The sequence below is a fragment of the Pinus tabuliformis genome, chromosome 7, assembly GCF_031772625.1.
Source record: "Pinus tabuliformis cultivar Carrire ecotype Pingquan chromosome 7, CPIR1, whole genome shotgun sequence".
In the NCBI taxonomy this organism is placed as follows: domain Eukaryota; kingdom Viridiplantae; phylum Streptophyta; class Pinopsida; order Pinales; family Pinaceae; genus Pinus; species Pinus tabuliformis.
Window position 1 is genome coordinate 1318023662 of NC_142293.1, and position 20069 is coordinate 1318043730.

The 20069-nt window shown below is 39.5% G+C and overlaps 1 protein-coding gene across 1 annotated transcript in view; it reads right to left on the reverse strand.

Annotated features, from left to right (window-relative positions):
- Positions 1-20069, reverse strand: part of LOC149252416 (ATP-dependent DNA helicase SRS2-like protein At4g25120) — a 429434-nt gene that overhangs the window by 63532 nt on the left and 345833 nt on the right. The window contains exons 25-29 of the mRNA XM_089459690.1: positions 10757-10980; positions 10506-10599; positions 10288-10338; positions 9949-10011; positions 9738-9797 (exon numbers count right to left, since the gene is read on the reverse strand). Coding sequence (XP_089315816.1) covers positions 9738-9797; positions 9949-10011; positions 10288-10338; positions 10506-10599; positions 10757-10980 — 492 coding nt within the window. The remainder of the gene's footprint in view (positions 1-9737; positions 9798-9948; positions 10012-10287; positions 10339-10505; positions 10600-10756; positions 10981-20069) is intronic.

Consider the following 20069-nt stretch of genomic DNA (forward strand, 5'->3'; position numbering starts at 1 on the left):
CTTCTTGTCACATGACGAGATCGCGAGAGTTTCTCACCAATATTTCAGAGGACGATTCAGATCTACATGTGGAGCTTCACAACAATGCCAAGTGTGCAGTAGAGGGGGTTGGGACTATTCAGTTTTAGCTAGAGTCAAGAGGACCTTTGGAAGTGATAGATGTGCTTTATGTTCCAGGGCTAACGAGGAACCTTCTAGCAATCTCATCCATGGAGTACAAGGTATACAGGGTGTATTTATGAGATGGAGAAGTACTTTTCAAGTCAAGAACTTCCAGTCTAGGTGCAGGGCATGTAATTGGGAGGAGAGAGGGTAACTTGTATATATTGCAGGCTCAACCTATACGTGCTCTAGTTCATGACGATGACAACTTGTGCGAGTTATACCATGAGAGGATAGATCACTTGCATCATAGAGATTTAATGCTATTGAGGGAGATTGTCAATGGTTTTCTATAGTTCAGTGTAGAGAAAAAAGGTATGCGCAAGGGATGTGCACTTAGAAAGTATGCAAACTTCATTTCCAAGCAGTGATACTAGGTCCAAGCAAATATTAGACTTCGTGCATTTAGACGTGTGTGGTCCCATGTTAGTTTCATCTTTGAGTGGTTGCAGGTACTACATGACCTTCATAGATGACTTCTCTAGAAGGAAATGGATTTACTTCGTGAAGACCAAGGATGTGACCTTCAATCAGTTTGGGAGTTTAAGGTTCTCGTGGAAAACCAAATAGGGAGAAAGATCAAGGTCCGAAGATCATACAATGGGGATGACTATACCGCCAACAATTTTAAGAATTTATGCAAGGAGGTAGGAATCAAGGAGTTGACAATACTATACAACCCTAAGTAGAATGGGGTTGTGGAGAGAAAGAGTAGGGACACCATCAAAGCTACCAAGGCTATGATCCATGATCAAAATATGCCCAAGTTCCTTTGGGCAGAGGCATGCAACATGGAAGTAAACATTTACAACAAGGGTCCTCATAAGATCTTGGAGGAAAAGACTCTTGAGGAAGCATTATTTCACATCTTTTGGTGTCTAGTTTATATCCATGTACCTTCAGAGAAGAGGACAAAGCTAGAGCCCTCAACACAAAAGGGCATCATTGTGGGTTACAACAAAACTTCAAAGGCATACTGATTGTACATTCCATCGCAAGGGAAGATTGTGGTGAGCAAAGATTTCAAGGTTCAAGGAGAGTCGATCCTTTAGGAGTCACATGCACCACTTCTAGCAATGGGAAAGGATAAGGAGTGAGAGGCTCTGAAAATTGAGGAAAGACAACCACCAACAACAGCGATAACTTCATCTTTAAATCGAGAGGAGGAGTTGGAGGCTCCTCTCAATTCTGTTACAAGGAGGTCGATATGGCTTGAAAAGACACTGAGAGATGCTCAATAGTGTTAAATTTGGCAACTAGGGCCAAACATCACTTTGGACAGCTCTTATGAGGCAGCGAATATTTTTCTTGGATTCCTCTTTCCGAGAGGTGTAGGATTGATCTAAATATCATCCTATTCTGACATGTACAAATGAAGTTATGAATTTATTTTGATTATGGACAAATTGTCAAGGTCGACCAGCCATCAAATTAGCCTCCTCCAACCTTCAACGTTGCATATAAATACAAGGTGTCTCCTCCTCATTTTGGCATCACTCTCATTCATCTTTCTCTCTCTCATCTTGATTGGGTACAGATTTCTGGGCTTCTCTCTCTTTCTCCACATGTGCAAAGGAAGGTCTGATTTTCTAGCTGTTGCATTGACCAGATTTGACCGAAATTTCAGGAGGCTGACTTTGACTAGTGTTGACTTCAGTTTTGTGAGGGAGACTTTTGTTTGGGAAGGCTGCAGTTCTGGGCACAAAAATCGAGGCGGTTTGACCCCTGCGTTGACTTCCCTAGTTTTGGTTGTTGCTTTGACTTTGGTTGACCAGGTTTGAATAGTTAATTTTACACTGTTTTGGGATGCATTATCTTGTTGTTGAAGGCCAAGTTGACCAAGTTGTTTTCGAGGTCAATTTCAGCCCTGTTGACCAGCGTTGACTTTCTAGTTAGGGCTTTCTGTTTCTACTGTTTTAACTGATTAGTTTGGGCAATTGAATATTGCAAATTGTACTCCCTCTCTCTTTGCTGAACTTTTGAAGAATTGATCAAGGGTTTCCCCACATTGGGGTTTGTCCCTGGTTGGTGCCATATCTTGTGTCCTCTTTTGTTGGCTTGTCTTCTACTGTTATTGTTTATGTTCTATCTACATTTTACTATCATGTTGATGTGATTGCTACACTAGATATGATATTGGGCTAATAAAGAAAATTGAAGTAAAATTGCTCTAAGCATAGAACATACCATTGTTATCCTAAAATTAACAAAGAGTATATGGCGGCTCCTAGGAGAACTTTCAAGGAGAGCAAACCACCATAGGATCTTTCCAGTTATATGGCGCTTGTGAGTGAAATCAGTGATGCCAAGCCTTCCAGTTTTGAGGAGAATATAAACTAGCAGGTTTGGAGGGATGCCATGGTGTAGTATGCCTCCATCATGAAAAATGATGTGGGGGAGATTGTGCCTAGACCAGAGGTGAAATCAGTGGTTATATTCAGATGGGTCTATAGGATCAAGCAAGTTGCAAATGGTAGTATTGAAAAGTACAAAGAAAGGTTCATGGCGAGGGAGGGAGTGGATTGAGGAGACATTCAATCAAGTCACTAGGTATACTTCTATCAAGGTTGTTATATATATTGATTCATAGATGGGGTGGAGGTTATATCAAATGGATGTGAAGATAACCTTCCGCAATGGAGTGATTGAGGAGGAGGCGTACATTGAGCAACCTCAAGGCTTTGAGGTGCATGGGAGAGATTCTTGTGTATACAGATTAAAGAAGACACTATACGGGCTCAAGTAGGAACCAAGGGCAAGAGACTTGAGAATTGATGTGTAGATGTTGGGCATGGGCTTCACCAAGAGTGAGGCAGATCCCAACTTGTACTATATACTACATGGCGATGATCCACTCAACTTGCTTCTTTATGTGCATGACCTCTTTCTCACAAGGTTAGAGAGCTCATAGAGATGTGCAAGCGAGATCTTGCTTTGAAGTACGAGATGAAGGACATCAACATGATGCACTATACTTTGGGATTGGAGATGTGGTAGCAAACAAGTAAGATTTTCTTGGGGCAAGGAAAACATGCATTTGATATCTTGAGGAGATTCGAACTAGTGGATTGCACGACTATGTCTAAACCCATGATTATCAATCTAAAGGTTAGGCTAGATATATGTTTTTCTATGAATACCCTAAGTCAGTTTATGGTGCATCCAAGGAGGGTGCATTAGGTTGTAGTGAATCATGTGCTCGTACAATGGAGCATGAGCTAAGGTATGTCAAGAGTGGTGGAGTGCAATTGTATGGTTACACAAACTCAAATTGGGCTAGGAGTGCACATACAAGAAGGGCACCTAAAGGGGTTGCTTCAGCTTGGAGTGAGCAATGATCTCATGGTTTAGTAGGAAGTAGTCTTTCGTGGCACTAAGTTCAGTAGAAACCAAGTACATCGCAGCGTGCTTGGTGAGTTGTGAGGCCATTTGGCTTTGCAAGGTGCTAATAGTGTTATATGGTTTTGAGTTGGATCACATTGTGATTCATTATGATAATCACAATTGCATCAAACTCTTGGAGAATCCAATGCTTCATGACAGGTCCAAGCATATAGAGATCAGGTATAACTTCATCAGAGACAGTCCAGTGGGAAGTTGTGAAGCTCTAACATATCTCCACATGTAGTCCTCTCGACTATAGCTCAATATCGCCCCATTTCCCTCCTAGAGATGCGTGGGTACTCATGGAAAACTCATCTTCGTCAATCTTTGCTAGAGCAGCCTTAGGATCATGTTTCTCATCCTTATCCTTTTGTTTCAAAGGACACTGGGATGCAAAGTGGCCCATCTCGCCACATCTGAAACATTTCACCTTCAAAATGTCCTTCTTTCGCTTCTACGTCTGTTGTCCCTTTGATGCTAGAGTTGCGTTCTCCTCTTCCTCCTTGGTCTTTGTGCCACTCCCACTGCTGCCATTGAGATTGACCTTTACTAGGTCCCTTCTTAATTCCTCCTATTGAAGAGTTGCCCACATCTCCTCCCATGAAGGTGGTCTTTCCCTGCCCAATATACTTTGGACAAAGACTTGCCATTCATCTGAGACTCGATTCAGGGCTATCCTTACCATCGCGGTAGACTAAGGAGTGGACCCCATTGCAACAAGTTGGTCTCTGGTATCCTAAAGACGTTGAAGATAGGAGTTAACTCCTTCTCCCTTCTGGATCAATGTCTGCTGCAGCTTCTGTTCTAGATACATCTTCCGTTGTTCGAAAGAACCTTCATACAATGAAGACAAGGCTTCCCACATCTCTCGGGTTGTATCCTTGCCCTGCAAGTGTGAGACTACATGATCTCGAACTCCATCGAGAATGAGCCTCTTTGCCTTTCCCTGCTCGGCCTTGTACTTGTTCCTTTGATCATTGTCAACAGGCACAACCACAACACTCTTGATGTAGGCTTCAAGATCGTGCTCCTCCAGAACAGCTAAGGTTCTAGTCTTCCATATGACATAGTTGGAAGCTCCTTCCAACCTGTCCTGATCTCTGAGCCCATGCGATACCATCTCACCCAACTGTCGAACTGACTCCTCTAGTCACTACGCAGCACTGCTCAGCTACTCAGCAAGTGAGAAATTCAAACTTTCTGGTGAAAAGTTCTCTGAGGAGAAAATTCCCCTTCTACGTGTCTTCGTTCTTTTCTGGTGGATTTCTATCCCGACAGAAGCTACGCCCTTTAAGCACTGCACTGAGGCTCTGCGTCACTCCCTTTGCCTCTACAAACTCATGAACTGTAAATTGTACATCTATCGACTCTCTTAGAGAGAGATTTCCTCGGAATCTTTGCTTCTCGACAAGGACTGCGCAATCCCTTCAAGGGGATTCGAATTGCTGCCAAGTGCAGCTTTTGGCCTCACTGCTCAGTGCTAGATCTGCTCTTCGTGTTTCAAAATCAATGCTCCGATACCATGTGAAAATTCCTAATCTTCAAGGAACCCTACTATAGCAAATCTGAATCTACTTCACCTACTTGATTTTAATATACATTATCAAGTTATTCTTCTGAATACTCAAGCAAATTACTTTTGCAACCTACACTACTTAAATTTGATTACATGAAACAAGGAAACTAAGCAAAGAACAAGATACATACGACACAGTTATTTTTGGACAAAATAGTCTCTGGAAAAACCCAATGTGGGAAAACCGATGCAAAAGCTCTGAGGGTTATTATTATGCAGCAAAAAATTCTGAATACAAATCTAGGATGCTCAACTAGCAATCCTTTACAGAGAAAACACTGGACAAAAGACTGGTGAAATGATCTCACCCTGTCACTGGAGAATCAGTGACTGATCCTCATCTCTAGGAGGCTCTGCGTCACCTTCTGATGGTTTTTGCATCAAAATGCGTCACCCTGGGCAGCTTCTGCATCACCCCTCCTGGGTATTACACTGCCTCTCTGCTCTTGATCTTCTACTGGCTGAGAAATTGACTTTCTTGCCTTCAGTCTCACACCATGGCTTCCAACACTTGAACTTCGAATTCCCTTTGCAGAAACTCGACTTCCCCTCACTGACTGCATTGCCTCTGCTTCAGCACTGCGTAGGCCAGCGTCAACTCTCCTGTGATGTCTTTCTGTCCTCTCTGCCTTGTATTCTCTAGAAATTCCTTCTCTCATATTCTCACTGCCCCTCTGCTGCAAGAACTCCCCAATTGATTTTCCTCCTGAGAAATTCTCACCTCAGAAAATTGATTTCCTCAATCTCTCTGTGTGTCTCTAACTAAACCTCAAGCCTCCTTATACTTTTCTCGTTGAGACTTCAACGGCCGAGATTAAGTCTCTAATCAATGGCTAAGATTAAAACATGACTTGATCCGCCTTCTAGATCATTCTCATCCATATTTTGATTAATACCCATTAATATTTTAATTTTCCTAAGTTTGGACTTAGGAACCCCATTAAAAATATTAATTATTTTAATAAAATACAATCTGGGTGGAATTTCACCAAACAGTTTCTGCGTTCTTTAGAACTCGTGTGCCTTAGCCTCTCCACCAATTTTCAAGGCTAGAGAACTTTCGATGCTACCAAAAGCTAACATCAAGCATGCAAGAGTGGTCAAAGACTCTGTAGGTACTTGTTCATTTTGAGTAAAATGACTTTTATGATTTCTTTCCTAAGTTTAACTTAGGAAAAGCACATTGATTAATTAATTAATCTATGTTAGCTATTGCAGTAAAGTTTTCTAAGGAAAAGTGATTTAACTTCTTTAGTGAATTAGACCTAATATCTACCATTCGTCTAAGTGGGCTAGGATTTAATCCTAGCCATCCATCGCTTTCAAAATTGAAGGTTAAGGTTTGGCTTAATCATAGTTATAAGAGAAATCTTAAGGGAGGAGAAAGTCACATTAAATCTGTTGAGTTTTGTAGCTATGGTCGGTCTTCATAATCAAGTTTTAGCCCTCCAAATATACAAGAAATGATAAATATATATGTGGATTCCAAGTCGGCTTCAAAATAAGAAAAATTTGAATTTTGAATTTTAAATTTTTGCCTCCAAATATAAGGTCGGCTTCAAGTCGGTCTCAGTGAAGGGGCACACCCATTCGGCTCATTGAACATCTATATATTGCCATTTGTCCTCTCCATTTGGGCATCAATTGGGATCCCTTTTGTTCATATGTTAGGGATGAAAAGGACAAATTTTGAGGGAGAATAAAGGACGAAATCTGAGACAAACTAAATTCTTCTCAGGAAAACCTAATTCTCTGAGGCAAATCGAAATTTTTGAGGCACAGCTGACCATATTTCTGAGGCGATTCATAGGCAGTTTGACCAGGGTTTGATTACTAGTTAGTTTGACTTGATTTGACTAGAAATTTCGGATTGTAATCCTTGTTGAATTGGACAATTTTTTCTAAGTAAAGGTTGTTGGGGTTTTCCTTGGATAATTTTTGTGTCTCTTGTGTTTGGCTGTCTCTTCATATTTCTACTGTCATTATTGTCTTTATTGTTGAAGGTTTTCTATGTAAAATTGCTTAATGATGAAGTGACACAAGATAAATTAATGAAGAAATCATTGCAAATAATTATCGATGTAGAAGATCCTAAAAGTATCAACAAAATCATTGAGAAAGTGATTTTCTCAAGTGGAGTCAAAGACTCAAGGCTAAAAAGAAGGAAGAGAGAATTACGAAGGGATCGAGATATTGGAGATGGGAAACTGAAATTGCAGCGAAGTCGAAACTCAGCATGGAGGTTTGCACAGGGTGTCATATGGCCTAAGTGGAGGGCGAATTATGTTGGGAATCACGATTGTCATTAGACCAAAACCCACAAGTGTTAGTCGAAGATCGCATCGCCAGAGATAAGGATCAACGAGAGATGGTTAGTCCATGTCGTAAAACACACGGGGAGCGTTGGTTTATCTAATGTCCAACAATCTACGCCCTAATGTGAGCCAGGTGTGTATCGAACTCGTGACCTATGCTCTAATACCACTTGTTGGGAATCACGATTTCCGTTAGACCAAAACCCACAGGGTTTGGTCAACCATCGCATCGCCAGAGATACGGATCAACAAGAAGCGTTAGACCATGTCGCGAAACACATGGGGAGCATTGGTTTATCTAATGTCCAACAAATTATTCTTCCAATATGCAGACCGTACAAGGCTAGGAGAGGGGAGACCAAATAGCAGGTTGGAGAGGCTGATTTTTCCAGGGGCCGAAAATTTCCAGGAAACCGAGTTTTCTGAGGGCCGAAATTTCCAGGGGGCGAGATTTCCAGATTCCATTTTTGTTCTATAATTTCTGTTTTTTTCTAAGGGCCATTTTCTTTGTTAAGAGAGCCCTTCTTTTTCCTAAGCAATTTAATGAAGAATAAATTGGAGGGAAAATAATTCTGCTGTGGTTGTGATTGATTTTTCACTTGTGTTTCTACTGCAAATATTTTTATAAGTTAAAATACCAATGTATTTTTATTCAGCCGTTTTCTAGAAAATAATTGACTGGGATGAATATATTTTTCTGGGCAAAAAATAAATTTCTAGCAATTTAAATCAGATCTGGTATTGGAAAATTAACACTTCTTGGCATCTCTTGCCTTTGCAAATGTTTCAATTGAGGGTTTTGATGAGTTCACCCATAACCTTACTTTCCAAGTTTTTCAATGGTTTTCTCCAACTTACCTCAAACCACCACTACTTTTTCTGTGATGGTTTACTCAGTCCACTATATCATCTTTAATTCAATATTATCAGCCAAATCTACTCCTTTCAAAGTTAAAATCTTGATCTCACATCCTCCACTACTATTTCTTAATGTAATGACCCATCTTTAATATAGAGAGCACAAGAGAATTAGCATGCATACAATGCATGCATATGATAGCTACATATGCATGTATTGCACTATATATATATATATATATATATATATATATATATATATATATATATATTCTAAATTAACAATAAATGTTGAAAATCGACACTGCTTCAGATAGAAGTTACACCTCACCCATCACCAAGCATATTGCCTAAATGTGTCTTAATTAAGGAGAAAATACCCTAAATAATTTCAATAATATAAATTTAAAAGTATAAAGTAAATTTGGTTATAAAGAAATAAATGTAAAATTTAAAGTTAATTATAAATAAAGGTATATATTTATATATCCCATAATATTAATAAATTATATTAAAATAATTATTAAAATATGAAATTTAAATCAAAATAAAATAAATATTATAAACTATGGGCATTTGAAGAAAACTAATAAGAAAAAAATCCTAAAAGTAAACTAATACACGTCAATATCCCTGTAACTTTGAACAAATGGAGTTACACGTTACAAAGAGGGAAAGGTGTCACCAAGTAGGAAGCGGTGACCGCCAAGGAATGATATACATAGACGGAAGAGGAGCATGAAAGCGGGGGGAATTATACAGAGGAAAGGAAAAAATAAATCTGTTGGAGGGATGAGCCAGAGGCTGGATTTTGGAACTGAAAATTGGAAAGTCTTCAACTGTTCTTGGAGTTTTGGGCACGGGGGCCAGTGGACTTCCAATTTCGAAGTTCTCTGGATCTGGGAACCGCAGAGGTTGATCCCAGATAGGCAGGGAGGAATAAGTTGGTTTGGTAATGGAATCAGAAAACTTGGAGCAATGTGATCAACACCAGACGGGAGAATCAGGTACGCAGAGAATCAGGTATGCAGATGCATTTAATTGATAGAATTTATTTGATAGAATTTTGAAAAAGGAAATCTGTCAATCTGATTAAAATATAAAACTTAATATCAGTCTTTACATTTGATTGAAATGGAATATCAGTCTTTACAGTCTTTACATTTGATTGAAATGGAAAAACAGTCTTTACACTTAATAGGATTTGCCATCCCTCGGTGATATCACCCGCCACATGGGTGACATACAACTCTAGTATAGGTTCAAAGTACCTCCTCTATTTGGTGCTTAAACGGCATGAGTTTTTTCAACAACCTTTTGTATATTTTCCAATGTCCAATTATATATCATTCTTCTTTCCAAATATCAGTTTATCCTATTTCCATAATAACGTGGAACATGAAAATGAAGATATCAAGTCATCGATGCTTAAGTTACAGTACCTGACGTTCTGCTTGTACTAGAGCTTTCTCATCTGGAGGCATCTTCTCCCACTTTATCACCTGTTATAACAGTTATATTAGCACTATTGAATGAAGCTTTTGCAATCCACTGTTCGCAAATAAAATCAAAACATCAAGGTCTTATATGAGAAAAGACAAAAAAAATTGCAATTTTTTTATAAAGAGCTCATCTAGGTGTTATGAAACTCACATGTTCAGCATACAAAAGTGCTTCATCGTCCTTCAAACAGCACTTCAGTGCTCGTAAAGCATCCTGAAGTATGGCCTCCAGGTAATTAATACCACAAGGAAATTAAACGGAAAGAACACTCAACAGGTAGGACTGGTCATACTAAATTCTGTAGCAAGCTTGTGAAGAGAAAGTGTAATGTGCACAACATCCACTCAAATGCACTTTTATAGTCTCAATGCACCTCTAAAACATATTACCCAGAAAATTTACTGCGATCATATATACTTTTGAAAGAAGAATTCAAGGATGACATTGCTTAAACATCTTGCACAACCATAAGAGTAGAGCTAGAAGGACCTTGTTCTTGCATGTCTTGCTACGTATTCGTTCATCTACTACAAATCCAACCTGAAAATGTAATCCTAGATGTCAGGGACTTGCTTTCACAATACTCCCTCAAAAACAACTAAAACAATCTATACAAGATATGGAGAAAAAAAGATAGACAATTAATCTAAATGAAAATCGTGTCTCCTGGAACAGTTTATGTCCTAATGGTTAACAATTTTTACAACCTTGTCAAGCAACCGCTTTGGATCATGAAATGCCCGCTTCTTAGCCCACGTGTGAAATAATGCTGCTACAATAGGCCTTGCCTCAATGCTAAACCTGAAAGAGTAAACATCAAAATTGCGTTAATGTGTTATGATATCCATCCAAGAGAACTCAAACTTCATTGATAAGATTCCTTCAAGCTAACGACCAATTGCTGTCCTTTCAAATTACAAGCAATAGGTATTTTTTCAATAAGAATGAATAATCTTACCCTTTCAGGAAAGGACTTCCAGTACTTAACTCCCCATTTAATACAACTGAATCCAACTCTTTCTCCTTTGGAATGTTGAATAAATTCTGGTTATGAATAACCTCCCTTGATTCTGAAGTTTCAATTTTGTCTTCGTGATCTTTCTGAACTTTAGCTTCCTGTTTATCCATATTTTCCTTGTCCTCACATGTCTCAAGAATAATCCTTGAACTCGATGAGTCAGCCTGAAAGAGAAATACTCGCTATAATAATATTGACAACATAATTCAAGTCAAGTAAATATTGGAAGACGAAAATATGGAAGATATATAGGTCACAATCAACCTTACCTTTATTTTTTGAAAAATGTCTTATATTAACAAAAGAATATTTACAAGAAGCTGAAAATAAAAGAACTGTCACAACTAACCTTATTAGAGGTTACTTGGCATTTTTCAGTGAAATGCAACATTCTTAATTGTAGGAATCACTTTAGACACTGTTGTTGAATATGTCCATGTATCCTCTCTTTGGAGGATGCTTCAGATCAACACAAACACAGAGTTGTGGACTCGTGATTCGTGAAGGCAAGCATTTGACTAACCTTTCATTAAAGGGGGGTTATCTATTCCTCCACATTTGTCTAGGACTCATTCCAAGCCAAAACCATTGTTGCAAATGCTAATGTAGAACAAACATCAGCACAAGCACAACCGATTACTAGGCTATGTTACCAAGATACAAATACAGATAGGGATCCAGATATGGATTCAGAAATGGATCTGCCAGATTTTTGAAAAGCCAAGGTCTGAGTATGGCAAGGATATGTCAAGTACAAAAATATGAGAAAATATATTCGAAGTTCAAAATCAAAACCATTGATGAATCACAACATTAGAACCAAAATCATTAGGTCATTTCCAAATGTAAAGACACGAATGATGCATCTTGCCTCATACAAAAAGAATAATAGATTGAGGGTCTCACCAATGATCACTCTACTATTATGATAACGCAAAGTAGGCCTAACTACATATCCTGAAATGGGTCTACATTCTCATCATCTACATATTGCAACCCTACATCATGAATAGGCAACAGGGAGTCAACAATGTTGGAAGTTGTAGCAAAAGGCTGAACTAGTGGTATAACATCCTTGAGTAGGTTGAGGAGACTCATGCCATTTAATGCCATGTTTAAGTTAGATATCCTAGGATCCACATCTCATATCCTACTTGAACCTCTCTTATACTCCAAATTAGAATGTGACAGAAGGCACAAGTTGGAATGAATGTACACAAGGTCACCATCCTTTGCTACTCCCAATTTATTTCACTTCACTGAATAGATGAAGCCATATGTACTCCAATTCCTATCAATGAATAACAAACTGGCAACCTGTGATAGAAATTGAGTGGCCAAAGTTGACAGATGAATGCTATCATGACCATGGGAGCCCCACCAAATAATAGGATCAGCATGCCCTCAATCATCCATAGCTATAGGATCTGAAATCTTACAATGTATTGTACAAATGCTCCAAATTACTCAAGTAATTCATTGCAATCCCCACATGCCTATAGCTCTTCCTCAAAGCTGTCTTATATCCATGTACCACTTCAGAATCCTTGTTTCAGGTTGTTCTACCAAGTAAATACAAAATTTTGCTTTCGTTTAGAGATAGTAGTTCCCTTGGGTTGGATCATATCTTGAGGGCATTCTCTTTGATGGATTGCCATGGCTTGGTTCTATTTTCATATTTGCACATGCCTTTGACAACAATTATGGGATGTTATTGCTATAATGGTTTTTCTATATAGTGATCTCCTTTTATATACTAGATATGACTCAGCTGTTGTAACAACATTACATTGATGGCTAAAATTATTGGTATTCATGAATGATGATGCTATACTTGATGGTGAGAGCACTCTAGTGTTAGAGATATTTATGATGATCCTATTCTGACACTTTACACAATAGATAAGGACCCTCATAGAGCACTCCATCTATGCCATAGTTTTCATGGTGATATGTCATGTTTTGAGAGGTCAGCCTACACCATCTGCCACTCATTGTTTTATTGCTAGAGTGCCTAGCTTATTCTGTTGAAGAAAGTGTAACTAGGTTCGGTCTTCATAATGACACATTCCAACATAAATGATGTAAATTGTATCTAGCAAAATATTTTGTAAATTTGAGTCATGGGTTTCTTGCTCAAAATTTGTTTGTAGTAGCTCCCATTCAAGAGCTCTAGGCTAGGTGATAGGTTTGTGTCATTTTTGTAGACAATTACACTTGTAAACTATATAGTTTGTGTCTCCAAGATCAAGGGCAGAACCATAAGGAATATCTCCTCCAAGTTCAAGTACAAATGGCTAGTAAAAGTCTCCTCCAAGCGAAGATAAAAAGGCATTGTAATTTCGGCAAAAATATATTATTCATGAATGGTTGAACCCTACATATGAAGAAATTGATGACATCAAGGTGTTGGATCATCAGTCAACTAGAAGACACTATAAAGTATTGATGATAGAGTCCCTATTTAAGAGGGAGCTTTGGAAAGCTCCTATGAGTGAAGGAACATGAGTAAGTTTCTGAGTAAAGAAAAACTTGGAACTCATCCCTAGTTAAGAGGGAGAGTTAGACACAACATTCTTGTCTCAAGTTTGGAAGAAAGAATGGAGGATTGTGTAATCATATGGCATCTGACACTCTTTGAGGATTTGGTAGGGCATCCAAGACTCTTGAGGGCCGATATCCTTGAGGGCTAGGAACCCAAGATGAAAATAGTCCTAGTAGGGCATACTTGGAGAACACCCGAGTGGGTATGACCCTAAGAGAGACAATGATGATGTGTGTCTATCAGTCATTGGTCTCGCCAACATTGTGCTCTGATCTAAGTGAGAGATAGAGTTGTTAGTCAAGGCCTTGCTATATGAAAACAATGTTGGTTGAAATGATGCTATAACAGATGGAATGCAAATCCGATCTTCTTATGAGAATTCTTCTGTGAACTTGAAAAATTGTCCAAGTACCATGTATGCATGAATACCTCCCTAGTTAAGAGGGAGTGTTGAAGAAAGTGTAACTAGGTTCGGTCTTCATAATGACACATTCCAATGTAAATGATGTAAATTGTATCTAGCAAAATATTTTGTAAATTTGAGTCATGGGTTTCATGCTCAAAATTTGTTTGTAGTAGCTCCCATTGAAGAGCTTTAGGCTAGGTGATAGGTTTGTGTCATTGATGTAGACAATTACACTTGTAAACTATATAGTTTGTGTCTCCAAGATCAAGGGCAAAACCATGAGGAATATCTCCTCCAAGTTCAAGTACAAATGGCTAGTAAAAGTCTCCTCCAAGCGAAGATAAAAAGGCATTGTAATTTCGGCAAAAATATATTATATTCATGTCAGCTAAATCAATTATGTAAGTCGGCCTAAAGACAAGTCATGTCGGCCTAATGAGCAGCCTTGAGAGGACTATAAATAAGGGCCTCTCATCCCTCATTCAAACTCACTTTCTCCTATGCGAAGAAGTCTGTCTAAGCGTGCGAAGAAAGCATCAAGTCAAGGAGCCGCAGGTCAAGAAGAAGGAAGTATGTTCTAATATCTATAACTACAGGAAGTTTGTCCACATGTGTGAGGCTAGGGCATCATCTTATGTGCTCTCATTAGCAAGGAAAGAGTTCGATCTTGGGTCTATTTGAAGGGAAGATTTATTTGAAGAGCATAGACAAGTAGAGCGAAGGTTTAGGAGGGCTAGAAGAGCCCTAAACCTCTCACACGTGCGAAGAAACAGGTCATAATTAGGGCTACATTATAGTCCTAGGTCATCTTCATGAAAAGGGTTCATTTGAGGCCTAAAGAGTTCAGTTGTTGGTCTAGAAGGTGTTGATTTGGGGTAGAATCAGATGTGCTCTAGCCATGAAAATTGGTGGAGAGGCTAAAGCACATGAGATCTCCAAGGCCCAGAAATGGTTTGGGGAAATTCCACCCAGTTAGAGAGATATTAAAATAATTAATATTTTTGATGGAGTTCCTAAGTCTAAACTTAGGAAAATTAAAATATCAATGGGTATTAATATAAAATTGGGTGACAATGTTCTAAATGACATGGATCAAGCCAAATCTAATCTTAATCGTTGATTGGGGACTTAATCTCAGTTGTTGAAGACTCAACAACAAAAGTATAAGAAGAGGCTTGAGGGTCAGTTGGAGATACACCAAGATTGATTAGTCAGTTCGATTTTTTGGAGCAAGGTTTGCTGAGAAAATTCGAACAAGTAATCAGAGTTGCAGCGAGGGGCAATGATTGCATAGCAGAGAGGTAGAGATAGTGCCGAAGGACCAGCGCAGAGATTGAGGAGGCTACGCAGAGCTAGTAGGAGCCACGCAGAGGGCCAGAGTGACTGCACAGAGGCTAGCAAGGCCTGTGTGGGTGACGCAGAAAACCAGAGAGTCAGCGCAGAGTAGTAGAAGGCTGACGCAGGGGTGACGCAGAGGCCAGGAGGGCTTACGTAGAGCCTCAGAGAAGTGTTGGAGAGATTTTCGTGGAGCAAACTTGCTGAATATCTGCTTCCGAAGCGAGGTATTAATGCCAGATAGATATCTCTATTGGGTGAGTCAGTTTGGCACCCTATTTATACTCAAGAAAGTTTCTTAATAATAAAACCCTCAGAACTGTTGCACCGGTATTCCCAAGTTGGGTTTTTCCGGGGACGATTGTCCAAAAATAACGATTTCCCTTGTGTGTTTGTTTGTTATTTCAGTTGATGATTTGTAGATGGTTGAGACTGCATTTGTGTTTATTTTCAGTATTTATATGGTTAAATAACTTGTTAAGGAATAAACAAGTAGGTGAAATAAACCAGATAATGCAGTAGGAATTTCTGATGTGTTAGATTCAGAAAAATCAACAAAAGGAAGCTCCAAGCATAGCGAGGCAAGGAGGAGGCTACAAGATCAAGTAGCTCACTCACACGTGCGAAGACAGTGACATCTTCAGGTCTGCTGCTAGGGTTGCTGAACAGTTCACATCAAGGAAGCAGATCATCTTGTTTAAAGGCAAGCGTTGAGGACAACAGCTGGACAAGTGAACTATTTTGGACAAGTGAAGCTTGGAGGAAGAGGAAGGGAGAGGGAAGCTAATCCTTCCATCTATAGTTGCAGATCTGATCTATGGTACAACAGGTCAGAGGACAGTAGTAGCAGAAGGTTCTAGCCTTGATCTTGGAGACACTTTGGTCAAAGGGTCTTTGTATGGGTCTTGGAAATTTTGTCAAGTGAAGATTCTATAAGAAGAATTACCGTGGGTTTTCCTCTCAGGTTGGAGAGGTTTTGCCCTGGCTGCTACCTATATCTTGTGTTATTGTTCTTTTGCTTATTGTGCATGATAGTTGGTTGATGAAGTTAATAAACATACACATATGAAAAGATCGTATTTGAATAAGTAAAAGGATAAAAATACTTCACAAGCAGTTATCTAAGATAGAGAAATCATTAACATATCAAGCCCATAGATTTCTCAACATATTCTACATGTTTTGACATTGAGATTGCACCTTATGGTGGATCTACACTTTATATCTCTTCAAAGCCCTAGATTCCTTTGAAGGATTTGACAATTGGAACACTATGATGACATGGACTATTACTCCTAGTGGAGTACCACTCTTGTGCACTTATTTTGATGTAATCCTACCCTCACAACAACTAGTTGATACATTTGAGCTTGTAATGGAGCACCTAAATGCTTTGAGAATTGTTGTCGCAAAATCTAGTAGACCCAGTCCAAAGCCTCACTAGGTGAGGAGCTAGACCTTATGGCAACAATGAGGAAGGATTGCCACTATCACCTCAACAACCTTCCTCCTACTCCTTCGTGGAATTTAAACCATACGGGAGGCTTCCCTAAATCACCTATGTTCTATGCTTTAGCACAATTTACTTCAATGTTCCTTATCAGCCCAAAGACAATTTCCAATTATTTCTAGTAGCAATCACATTAACTTAATCACGTTGATAGTAAATGTAGAGAAAACATAAAAGCAAATGCAGAAGACAAGCCAAGACAAGAGGACAAAAGATTTGGCGGATGCCACGGAAAACCCTTTGATCAAATCTTCTTATTAGTATTCAATAGTTCAGTAGAGAGAAAGTACAAAGATCAAAGTTATTTGCCAATACACAGTCAAAACAACCCTGTCAAAATCAGCAATCAAATGTAGCCCTAACCAAAAAGTCAACATTGGTCAAATCAGCTACAAAACTTCCTCCAAGCAGCGCGGTCAACAGCAGTCCAATTCGGCCTCCAAGAAGGCTCAAAGTCAACCCAAAACAGTGTACAAAAACTCATCCAACCTTGGTCAAACTTCAGTCAGCCCTGTGGTCAACGCAAGTCAAACAACCTCAATTGCCTCGGTTTCTGTGCCAGAGAATGCGGTCTCAAGAGGTTGAAATTCTACCCAGAAAAACACAGTCAAAGACAGTCAAACAACCCCTAGTCAACGCCAGTAAACACTGGTCTACACTCTAAAATTTCAGCCTATACTTGTCTTTGAAATTTTCAGCCTCTTGCCACACATGCAAGAGAGAGAGAGAGAGAGAGGTTTCCCAAGTTGTACGAACCAATCAAGAGAAGAGAGAGAGAAGAATGATGTGTGTGTGTGTGATCTCCAAATGAGGAGAGAAGTCACTCCTATTTATACAATTCGTTGAGGGTGAGGAGACACATCTAATGGGCTTCTTGAGCCTACATTTGACTGAGGCCGACCTTGACAATTTGTGCATAAAAGAGAATAAATTCAAAATTCCACTTCTGTTTGTCCAAATGAGATGATCTTTATATCAAAATTGGACCTCTTGAAAAGAGGAATCCAATGCAATAATCATCTCCATCACGAGTTGTCCCAAGGTGGAATTTGGCCCTAGTTGTCAATTTTAACACTCATTCACATATATCACTCCCCTTCTGCTCATTATAACCCCATTCATCATTCCTCCCACCTGGGTCCACATTCCTCCATTGGGTCCACAAAGGGTTAGCCTTCTCCTTCCACTCGCCCACACCTTGGGTCGGGTCTAGAATGATGCCCCGGAGGTTGATGCAGCTGAAAGGAAAAGTAAAAGCATAATTGGCCATATTCAACAGGAAAATGTACCACAAAATTCAAAAGATGATTGGGACAACCACATTTAGCACATGGGCAAAAGCCAATGCATGAGCTCTACCCCATTCTCATGGCCATCACCCTAGTTCCTGTAGGCCCTAGATGAGTCTCTTTTATCATTCAAGAACCCATGATTGTCCCAACCCCTGGTGGGCAATGAACTGCCCCCACCTCAAAGGGGGTATCTACTACTATACTTTACATATCATGCTCTTACTCCTTAAGCCCTGAGCAGTTAACCAAAAAAAAATCATAAAAGGCAAAAGCAAAATAAAGAAGGGTGGAAAAATCAGTGTCGGGGTGACTTATGTACCACAACTGCTCCCTCCTATACATTATATACCCAAGTGTGGGCTTCCCCTTTATTAGCTACCCTTGTGCCTTGGCATGTGACCCAGGATTGCCCCCTCCATCCCCTACTCTGTACCATCACTTTATCACATGCCACCACCATTTGAAGGATGAACCTTGGATATATCATCCCCTTTAAAAGTAGAAACCACCTAATAGGGCACTTGGTTAACCCCCCTTGGAGCTTGGAGACATTAGCACATGCCAAAGCCCACTATGGAAGGGCATGCCATTATGAAGTGCCCACTTGTTGTCCATGGTTTGTAAGCTCTTTAACTCGATTTCTTTGAATGACTTGTTGTACTGGAAGGCAAGGGAACACATTGGATCTTATACAAGGATTACAGATGGTCTCCATTTTGGGTTTGGTCTCCCTATACGGGGTCCTAACCCTTCAGAGGATTGCATTGGCACATGTAGGGTGTGTGTAGAGAGCCATGTGTCTCAACAATATTAGACAACATTCCATGGATCCCCAGAGATGTTCAGAAATTGCTCGAGTTTCATCTACTGGATGACGAAGATGCACATAGTTCACTGTGCCCAACCGGCCCCACAATTGTATCATGCACTTATCAGATGACCCAAGACTTGTATGCTGATGTGGCATCACTTACATTATCATCTAAGCCCTTACAAATGGTCTACAAGCATCTTCAATCTGCTTGGAGATCCATGAGGTTACTTGTGTACCCCCACACCCATTGGGAGCACCACGAGTTTATTATTTGGAGAACAAGGGGCCAACCCCTTGTCCACTACTTTTGGGAGTCTTATTCAACATTATGGCACTTATGGACTTCGTCAGGCTTCTTAGAAGGCCCAACAACTTGTATTATTGATCATTCGACCTCTTAAGAGGCTTATTCTTTTGTTTATGAGTTGGTTTGGTGGGCTTGTCACAAAAAGTTAGTTATTTGCACATTATTTTATTTTAGGGGCTAATGTGGGCCTAGATTAGCTAAATCAAACTCATTAGAAGTGTATAAATACAAGTGATGAGGATTCATTTTAGCATCATCACTTGGATTGGACTTGTACTTCTCTTGAGAATTTCGTTATCCTTCTTGGAGGACAAATTTTGGAGCATGGAATGAACTTTGATGTTTGGATTATTTTCTCGTCTTGGAGCTTCTTCATTGGCAAATTTTGATGGTTGGATATACTCTTAATAAATGTGAGTACAATTTAACGCTATTTTATTTTCTATTCTTGTCACATACATTGTTGCTGGGATTTCGCTATATTAGGGCTAATTTATTGCATCCATTTATGCGAAGTTGTGGAAATTCAATTTCTAGATAATGATGCTTCATGTATGAGCCATATATTATGAATGAATGTTCCTAGAGATGCTTCTTCATTGAAATTCATCTTGATAAGCCATCAATCTTGCAAAACGAAATATAAAGTTCCTGAAGTTGATTTTGTTGTTGCCCTAATGCTATGCGAAGTTGTCTCTGAGGCCTCCTTGACAAAGAAAATTTCATGTCCATAGTCATAATTACTCTTGACTCCAAATCTCCCCAAACGATTGGCCATCGATCCACCATAAGGTGATCACCTTAAACCCTTTTTCCTTCTCCCCTCCCCTCTTCTCTAGGTCTAATCCTCTAGGTCACCTAGGGTATCAATTATCTCACAATCTAGCCATCCAAATACTTCGATTTTTGGTCCACAACTATGTTGGTGTGTCCTCAAGAAGCCCTCCAAATTTCATGAGATTCTGACGGTGGGATCTTGAGATATCACAAGCCCTAGCTCGAAGACCAATTCTTTCCCTTGGTTTCCCTTAGGCTAGAAACCTC